The sequence below is a fragment of the Lissotriton vulgaris genome, chromosome 7, assembly GCF_964263255.1.
Source record: "Lissotriton vulgaris chromosome 7, aLisVul1.2, whole genome shotgun sequence".
Classification (NCBI taxonomy): domain Eukaryota; kingdom Metazoa; phylum Chordata; class Amphibia; order Caudata; family Salamandridae; genus Lissotriton; species Lissotriton vulgaris.
This window is the reverse complement of record NC_141695.1, coordinates 92632751-92643222: the sequence shown is the minus strand read 5'-3', so window position 1 is coordinate 92643222 and position 10472 is coordinate 92632751. Positions and strand designations below refer to the sequence as shown.

General features: G+C 41.4%; 1 protein-coding gene across 1 annotated transcript; it reads left to right on the top strand.

Moving 5' to 3' along the window:
* The first annotated feature begins 8828 nt into the window (after positions 1–8828).
* Positions 8829–9755, top strand: LOC147700886 (olfactory receptor 5V1-like). The gene has a single exon (XM_086928525.1). The coding sequence runs from the start codon at positions 8829–8831 to the stop codon at positions 9753–9755; it is 927 nt and encodes a 308-aa protein (XP_086784651.1).
* The last annotated feature ends 717 nt before the right edge of the window (positions 9756–10472 follow it).

Here is a 10472-nt window from a genome sequence, read left to right as displayed (position 1 = left end):
CTCTGGGGGGTGCTCTAGGATAGGGAATAGATTTAATTTACTATCCAACACCTTCCCTAGTGTCACGGGGACTGGAGTTGGAATAGTAAATTAAACTATTCACTATCCAGCACCCCAAAGCGCTATGCGTTGTAAAGGTGTGCGTTATAATACTCACGTTGTAAAAGCATGCGTTGTAAAAGCATGCTTTGTAATGTCATACATCCATTTTTCCAGTGCCTACATTTCTGCTCCAAAGGCCTCTACTTTGAAACTAAATGCCATCTACTTTCCAACCTCTCTGCAGAAAAAAGATAATTCACTGAATTTTCAAATGATAATTTTGGAAGCCAGCATCTTCCTTTGTGCTTTTGATTTGAAATGGGGCAATACTTTCAGCAAACCTTCTAATGTGTCCTTGATGTCAACAACAACTCCTTCCAACATTGCTAAAATATCATGCACTTCTAAAATTTCCATTATTGACCTGCTCAGTATATACAGACTATACTCTACTGTCTGATGATGACCCATACCAGTTCAGTGGTCAGACCACCATTAGATCCCCTTCAAGTTGGCGTTTGTCCATAAAAAATATCAATGCACCAGAAAAAATAAAAGGTGCAGTTGTGTGACAAAATAAATATTGATAGTATTACTATTTCCAACAAAGCGCAGCAGAACATTCTCATTCCCTGTTATAAGCAAGCTATTAATGTTGCGACTGCTGAATACAATAAGTGAAGTGCATGAGGGACTCGATAGTTTAACATCCCCGACTAAAAATCCCAAAGAAAAATGGTTAATTATTGTCAATGGATCATTGGTTTGTGATTAGAAACCATTTAAATATTTGATATAGTTTGCAGTTATCAGAGCTCCCACTTTTGTTGCCTCACTATATTGCATATTTGAATGAGCCACAGAATCCCTTTGCCATACTGGAACTAATTTTCCAATTCACAAAAAAAGTTTTAGTATATTTTTGCTGTCACAAATCCTGTGTTTTTCTCAATTTTCAGGATTTGCAACTGCAAAAGTATTTTGTACTTGAGGCCCCTCGTTCATGAGGTTGCAAAGTAGATCTAGTGCACCAAAGCACTAGCAAAGGTCTTTCTTATCTTGAAAATGTTGCCAAGCGGATGCTACACCATTGGACAACTGTGGAGAATTCTTGACTAATGGAAGGTGCTTTCCCCAATTGTTTTAAAATCTTCTCCCTTGTAGAATCCCTCAACTGATCCCAGTGAGCTCCATACCTTCCAGGCTGTCTCAAATGTACCCTTAAAAAAGTGATGGAAAGCTGTGCAGTCAACCAACTTTCTCTTCACGTTCGGACTACCAATCACCTTTACAGTTTCCAATCTGGATTTTAACAAGGATGCAGCAGAAACCACCCTGTTAAAAGATGTTGACAAAGTACTCCACATCCTTGAGTAGGGTGACTCCTGCCTATTTGTGCTTTTTAGATCTCCTAGCTGCCTTTGATACAGTCAACCACATCTCTCACATCAATATCTTCAACGAGAGGATGGGCAGTGAGGTGCGGTTCTAAACTAGTTCAAACCATGTCTCTCGATCCATCCCCAAGTGGTGACAGCAAAAAGCTCCATATCAAACAGAATGAGCCTTCTATAAGGGGTCTCTGAGGGCTCAGTACATTCCCAATTTCTATTTCATCTGAATCTGAAACCACCTTGAAGAGATGCTCTGAAACTCTCATATTCTTTATCATCATTATGAAGATGAAACCCTGACCCTCCTTAAGATATAATTCCCCAGCGACATCAACCTGCTCTTCAACACCCTTTTCTCAAATCCAAGATGGATGACAAACAACCACTTAAAACATAAAACCCAATATATGGATATCTGTTACTTTTACAGAAAAAAATAATGATTCCTGTCCAAGGGTCATGCTCCACATGGCTGTAAATTGACCATTGTGGCTAACGCAACATCGCTGGGATTTTTTCATGACAACTGTCTTACGCAACATAGATAAAATCACAACCATCACCAAGAGTGCTCGCTGCCAGCTGACCCTACTTTGTGGCATGAGGCAGGGTATTTCTAATCAGGAATGAACGTCTTTTGTACAGGCATTAATTGTTTCCAGACTTGTCTAGGGGAATTCTCTTGTTGCCGGTCTCTCGAAAGTTCACCCGACCCTCCTAAAGAGCTGTGCCTACAGGAATACCTGCTCTTGGCACAAGAAATGTGACCACTGTCCGTTACCAAATCCATCATTCCTAGCTGGACTGTAATCATTAATGCCTCCCTACGACAGGGATTAATACAGACCTCGCTGAAAACAGGCCAAGTCCTACCCATTCTGAAAAAACCGTCGCTGGACCCAGCCTCCCCAGACAACTTTAGACCAATTTCCAACATTCCGCTCCTGGCGTAAGTGCTGGACAAGTGTGTACAATTACAGCTAAGTCACCACATCAACAACTACCATCTACTCGATGACTGTCAATCAGGTTTCCGACCCGGGCACAGCACCGAAACCACCATGCTCCACTTCGTTGATGACGCTCTTGAAGCCCTTGTCCAAGACAAAACCTGTCTCCTGATCCTCCTTTATCTATAATCGGCCTTCAACACGGTCAACCATGTGATGCTACTCGAACGCCTTAAACTCAGGATGGGATTAGAAGGCACAGTCCTCGACTGGTTCAGATCCTACCTCCAGAAGTGATCTCAGAGATTTCTAGTCAATGGCGAACTGTCCGCTCCCTCCGCAGTCACGGTGGGAGTCCCTCAGGGATCAACATTGTCCCCCACCCTCTTCAATCTCTATCTGGAACCCCTTGCCGAAGTCCGGGGCAATGCAAATATCTCCTTCCATATGTACGCTGATGACACTCAGATCTACATAAAAATCTCATCTCTGGCAGAGATCCTCATCCTTAATGAAGCCCTGAAGCTGACCATCAGATGGCTCTCCTCCAATCAACTAAAACTTAATGCCAAGAAAACTTGGGGGCATATTATCAAGGGGGTTTATCTGCACTTTTTTAACTTTAAAAGCCAAGAAAGCGGAGATAAAATTATCTCCCTATTACCTAGCTGTCGTTAACACCAGTTAGCGACAGCTAGTAGGAGATAGCGACCATCTTGGGCCCCACTTTGCATGTCAGTGATATTCATCACTAATGACATGCAGAGTGGGCGTGCCAAGATGTTAGCGACTGAAAACAGTCGCTAACATCGCTATTTCCTATTACCAACTTTTGGAGATATTCGCGCTAAGCGCGAATATCTCCAAAAGCTAACACCTGCCCTGAGCAGTTCTTAGCCATGTTATCCAATGGGAGGTGGATAACATGGCTAAGAGCATTAGCTCTGTAATGCATGAATATCGCTGACTTTTCAGCGATATTCATGCATTGTGGTGATTTTTATCGCATTCGCGATAAACCTTGGTAATACCAAGGTTTATTTGCGGTAAAAATCGCCGCAGCTCAGCGGTAAATTTTTGTCTCTAACCAAGCAATAGCGATAATTATCGCTTTTGCTTGGTAATATGCCCCTGAGTTCCTTCTAATCTCCCCACCCAAGAAAAAACCCTGACATCCAGACATGGATTGAAATGAAATGAAATGAAATGAAAATGATTTTTGTAAAGCGCACATAGCTGCCCTGAGGCTCCAAGCGCTGAGATTACAGCTGAGACTTTGGTTGCTTGAAGAGAAAAGATATCCACCCGAACTACTGATTTTCAAACTGGAACGTTTTCAGCTGCATCTCGTGTGGCTGAACGCCACTTGTCCCTCTAAGAAGTTGGACGCCGACCGCTGGGGGTCGCGTAACTAGTTAGCATGGAGGAGTCTCGTTCGTTATCGGAATTAGGAACTATTGAAGCCATCACAGCCTTAAACTGTTCCCCAACCATTGTGAACTCAGCCAAATCTCTGGGAGTTACCTTGGATTATAACCTAAATATGCGAGACCACATCAACACAATGGCGAAATCAGCCAGATTGATAGATGAGCTACCTATGGAAATTGAAACCCTTTCTAGACGCTCAGGACCTCAAACTCGCTGTCCAATCACTAGTCATCTCTCGTCTGGAATAACAGAGGAGAAGAAGCCTTTGGTCAGACTCAAATCTACATAAAAATCTCATCTCTGGCAGAGATCCTCACCCTGAATGAAGCCCTGAAGCTGACCGTCAGATGGCTCTCCTCCAATCAACTAAAACTTAATGCCAAGAAAACTGAGTTCCTTCTAATCTCCCCACCCAGGAACAACCCCGACATCCAGACATGGATTAAAGCCATCACAGCCTTAAACTGTTCCCCAACCATTGTGAACTCAGCCAAATCTCTGGGAATTACCTTGGATTATAACCTAAATATGTGAGACCACATCAACACAATGGCAAAATCGGCCAGATTCCACTTGAGCTACCTATGGAAATTGAAACCCTTTCTAGACGGTCCAGACCTCAAACTCGCTGCCCAATCATTAGTCATCTCTCGTCTGGAATACGGTTGCTCCACCCTCTTTGGCTTACCTAAGATCTCACTGGCACCCTTAAAAGCCTGCCTCAACGCAGCCGCCAGAATACTTACAGGCTCAAAAAAATTCGATCACATCACTCCTCACTTGAAAGCGTTAAACTGGCTCCCCTTCGAGGCCAGGATTCACCTCAAGCTGGCATGCATTATGCACAAGGCCCTTCACTCTAACTCCCCTGCGTATCTTGCACAGAAGCTTGTGTTATCTGGAGGAAACAGAAACTCAAGATCGACCAAGGCCTTCCTACTCCGGCCTGCACACTTTAGGAAAATAACAACCTACAATGGAGCTGCACCAAGAATATGGAACTCCCTCCCTCCCGACATTAGAAAAATCCCTTCCTTTGCTCGCTTCAAAAAAGAGGCCAAGGCCTTTCTCATGGGTAAATTCCTTGGCTAATCTCGTTCCCTCAGCCATTACATTAACTTTTTTGTTCATTGTATTATATTTGTCCTGCTATATAGCCTATTATATCCCCCAGGTACAGTACCTGTCTGCTACCCTGTCCCACCTTCAACCCCATGATTCTCTGTTAAGCTCTCCTATGTACTAATTGTTATTGATTTACCTGTTTTTTGTGTGCTATGATCCTGTATTACTCTATTGTATCTGTAAAGCGCTCTGATACCCTCACGGGTAATGTTCGCGCTCTATAAAACCTTAAAATGAATAATACATAAATAAATTAGCTCCTCAATGAAATACAATTATATTTTAAGACTGTCGGCATCACTCACAAAGGCCTTCATTACTCCCCTTTATCTGAGTTGCGGAAACTCTCAGGACCTCAATGTGGTACAGAAAATGTACAGTCCCTCCTTTGGGAGCCTCCCACATTGCTGATTTCCAATGACCCTTGTCATTGGTTAGGTGATTGTAAATAGAGATTGTAAGCGTTGTGTCTTATTTCTTAGTTGGTCACTTTAAGAGTTTCTAGTGTATTTGATAACAGTGAAACTTGTTGGCCCTTACTTCCCAGGATGAATTAATGACCCTGCTTTTAACATTGCCCTATCTATTTACCTCAAGGCAAAACATGATCTTCTTTCCAGATGCAATTCAATTAATTTTGCTTGTGTACCTGGTGACTACATGACTCGTAATGCAGTACCTATTGTGTTGTCATTGATGGTTGACACTTCATTTGTGATAGTGACAGTCAGTTGTGCTTGTATAAGGTGTTGTGCCACCATTTACTTCCCCATATGGAAAGCGGTGAGGAGGTATCCCTCTGGTCAGTGCCTCCTTCACCCACATCCATTAACAGAGGAGAAGAATCCTTTGATGAGACTCAGTGATCGCGGTTGCTCCTAGCTCACGAATGCCTGAGCACCAGCGAGGTGACTTCTTGATGCACAGGCAATGTGAATACCATTCAGTGACACTCAGTTCACATACTGGAAAGAGTCTGTTTCTTACTAGTTGTTATAAACAATTTTTTCATTACTTTTCATGATATTTGTCTCCTTGGCTCTGAGCTTTTGATATTTTTGAAATAAAGTTTCAGGTGGCACGAGAAATTTCCCTCACTTTTCTTTACATTTTTTGTTTGTCTCTTTTAGTTTACTGACCAGAGGTGCAGACAATTTTTTGGACGCCTCTGAAGTGCATGGAGCAGGCTGCCAGCACTCTGGGCTCCATCTTCAAGCCACAAATTGACATCAAACAAGTTCAGCAGAAGTAATACCTGACCATGGTCTTACTTTGGAGAAACTTCACAACTTGGGTCCAACAGGTTAAAAGTTTCATCAACATAGAACTTTTAATTACTTTTCTTCAGTGGGTACTGATTAAACAGTTGCAATTTTCAACTGCAAAAACTTCACACCTTTGGAGACAAAGTACTGGACTCTGAAGGAACAATTAACTTCAAGTTTTAATTGCTTTTGTTCTGCAGCTGTGACTCCCTGCTAAACTTTTCCGACAACCAACTTTGAGGAGCATATGCTTGGAGACACAAGGCATAGCCAAAACAAAGAAAGACAGGTATAAAAGTGCTGCACCACTGGAAAAGGGACATGAGCGGAACATAGTATTATCCTTCCTGTATTCATTTAATACCCCCACATTTTTGCTTGTCATATAGTTGTTATTTACAGTCTATTATTTCTTACTTCACTTAACAGCAGTATTAATTCTAGTTGGATATGTGGTTCCTTCTCATCGTCTGTGTTTGTGCACAGCAGCTTTCACTAAAGACTTTCCACCGCTGCTGCTGAAGCATGTATTAGGACTGCTGGACTCTTGCAGCATCTTGGATTTTGTTTGCAGAGAGAGGCGAACCCCCTTTACCCGAAGAGGCCTGTTGCAGCTACCAGGTCAGCCTCCCTGTTTTATCATTTGAGAGTTGTGTACATAGAGAGTTGTTGTATTGCCAGGCTTTACGCAGTTCCATGAAAATGTGGGTGCATATTACCAAGCCCCTATCACCACCACAATGTCACTTTTTGTGACATTGTGGTGGCGATAGGGTGAGCACCCTATTACCAAGCTAGTGTTAAAGCACATAACATGGCTAATAGCCACGTTAAGTGGCTTAATGCTGCCTTAGTAATAGGGTCCCTTTCGCGCTAAAATTAGCGTGAAAAGGGAGGGCAGTCGGTTTGAGAGGGCGTTCCACCGCAACACCATTCACTTTGACGCTGCCACCTTTTATCAAGAGAGGCGATAATGGATAGTAGCGGCGTACTTAAGACCAAGAAAATCTTGGTCTTAAGGTGGCAAAAACGGAAGAAAGGCTTCATGCAGCACACCTGGAAAAAGCAAAATGCCATGGTTTGTTTATGTACAGTAAGGTGTCCCTTCCTGTACATAAACAAACCTTTTTTTAAATGCCATTTTGTAACTTACATGTGAGCTGCATGAAGCAGCACACATGCAAGTTACAAAATGGCATTTTAGGTTTGTTTATGTACAGAAAGGACAGAAGTTGCTGCAGCACCCCCATAACGCGTGAACGAGTTTAGGAAGAGAATGATCAATAAAGGGGCCCCTCAAAGGTTTTTCCTGGCAGTATTTGTTGTGTTTTCAAAGACAGACTGTCACATGTGCCCTTTTGCTAAAGTGAGTTAATGTTGTTGGCCAGCACACACACACGCACACACTCCACAAACAGTTCCAGCAGCATTGGAACATGCTGTAGTTGGACAGTCGAGGGAAACTGCTGTGTTTTGTCACCCCTTATTTGGAATTCTGTCTCATGACTATAATCTTTATCTCAGTCACCCAACCACCCTCATATTTGCTGCAAGGTTTGGTTGCACTGGGACTGAAAACAAGTTCAACTCTGAAAATGTTGTCATACTTGTCCCATGTCCCAGCGAGAGAGCGAGCACCGCTTCAACAAATTCGTATGGTTTGACCCGGAACCCAGGAGCTTTATTTCTCTGCAGCGGCAAATAATGCATTAGCTTGAGAAGAGCGGTTTGTACCACTCTGTAAAGCCCTTTCTCAAGGCACTATGGGAGCTAGATGTTACTGGGCGCTATCTGGTTCCGGTGCTATTGTTTACATATTTTGTCCCAGGGACTTTGGTACGATGCCTCTCCTTTGCAAAAGCAAATAATCTAGGCCACGTGTGGTCCTGAATTTACTACCATTTTTTTAATGGTAATTACACTTGGATTTTGTGAATAGCCAAAAGTAGTAAAATGAGTTAAAGTGTAAATTAATTAAAGATTTTAAAGTACTTTTATATATCAGGTCCTCCGTTTATAGTATTTTTTTCCAGTACTAGCATGGGTGAACAGTTCAGGAATTTCCAGAAGAGGGAAACAGATTTGGAACTCAGAGTAATACAAAAATAGAGTAAAACGAAATACACACAATATTACAACTTTCCAGGGTTTTATCCACTATGAGTAAAAGTAGTTCTGATGTGCAACACCAAAGGAGGCCAGAATGCATTGCAATCTTTTGGAGTGAAGGTATGACCTTAAAATATTATTCAAGTATTTACAATGTGGTTTGGAGGGAATCTTAGTCTGTAGAGCAGGACTGTAAAGACACAGCAGAGTTGGCTACTTGGATTGATTGTGTCTTCTAGAAAAGTTTTGAATAGTTACAGCGGCAATGTAGCAACATATAAATTAGGAGGTGAATCATTGCCCCATAATTATGAAAAAAAGAAGTAATGATACAAACAATTATAACTGGTTTACTTGTCCCCTATTTTTTGTTCCCAATTCAATAAGTTTCTTCCAATAGTAAATATATCAACTGAGACTGCCAGACATCCGCATCCACTTTCTCACCCAAAATAGTGTATGTTCCGTATTGACTTTCCTTTTTTTTTTATTGCAGATTTCCTTGATAACACATGGATGAAGGAAATCAAACTGTAATGACTGACTTCATCATGGTGGGTTTTAGTGATTTCCCACAACTACTAGTTCCACTTTTTTTTACTTTTTCGCTTATTTACTTCTTGGTGCTGGTCGGGAACCTTCTCATCATGGTGATTGTCTATTCCAACATACAATTGCACACACCAATGTATTTTTTCCTCACAAACCTTGCCTTTGTTGACATCTGTTATACAACAACGATTTTCCCAAACATGCTGGCTCACTTCTTTCTGGAAGGAACACACATTTCCCTAAATGGATGTTTACTGCAGGTGTTTCTTTTCATATCCATGGTATCTACAGAATTCCTACTTCTTGCAGTCATGGCTTATGATCGATATGTGGCTATTTGCAATCCTTTATGCTATGTGAAAACCATGAATAATGTTGTTTGCATGAGGCTGGCTGCCGGATGCTGGTTATTTAGTTTCTTAGACCCAATACCAGACATTGTACTAATGTCTAGGTTCTCATTCTGTAGGTCTCACACACTCAACCACTTCTACTGTGAATTGACAGCTGTAATGAATCTTTCATGTAGCAGCACTCATGCTGTTGATGCAACTGGCTACATCCTTGGTATTGTATTCGGAGTGACACCTTTTGCTTTAACTATCACATCTTACGTCAACATCATTTCAACAATCCTAAAAATCCGGTCTACAGAGGGGAGACGCAAGGGCTTTTCCACCTGTGGTTCCCACCTCACTGTGGTTATATTATTCTATGGAGTTATTTGTTCTACGTACATGAGACCAGCATCAACGGTTTCAGTAAAATACAACAAAATATTGTCTTTGTTATATGTTGCTCTAACGCCACTATGTAATCCCATTATATACACCCTGAAAAACACAGAGATTAAAAACACCCTGAGGAAGACAAAGAATACAAAATAGCATTTAAGAAACAAAAATAAGATTTTTCTTATCATTCAAAGCATGTATCGCAGAAATACATTTAATTTATTACTGAGGTTTATTTTTACAGATCTTAGTACCACAAGGTTCTTGGGTTTGGCTTTTCAAATCCAGCTCAGCGATAGGCGCAGGTAATATATGCTGTGACACAAGAAGTGGAAGAGTCGACTCTGACTGACAGAGCTGTTACGTACCCTCCCCTCATTTGGGGCACCCCTGTTAGATTCTCCTAGCCCTGAGTTTAAAAAAAAACAGTCCTCTACTAACAAAGGGAAAACCAACAGGCATCTAATACCTCTCCTTGTGGGCTAAATACACCTGGAAGATAGGTGTCTGTAAGGCATAAACACATCTGGAAGAAAAGTGTTTGGAAGGCATGAGCATATCTGAAAGTCAAGCATTAGGAAGGCATAAACACATCTGGAAGGTGAGCGTTTGGGAGGCCTAAACACATCTGGAAGGAAAACATTTGGAAGGCATAAACACATCTGAAATGTAAACGACTGGAAGACATAAACACATCTGGCGGATAATTCAGGACCCCAAAAGCAGAACACAAACAACAAGAAGTCATATTAGTTTGGGTTTATTACACCCTAACCTACTGTAAAAAATATATATTAGAATCATCATGAATTTAAAGACAACATTAGCATACAATAATAAAACTATATTAAAATATAATATTAATACTAA

Coding starts and splice junctions, on each gene's coding strand:
- LOC147700886 (XM_086928525.1), top strand. CDS start 8,829: ATGGATGAAGGAAATCAAACTGTAATGACTGACTTCATCATGGTGGGT.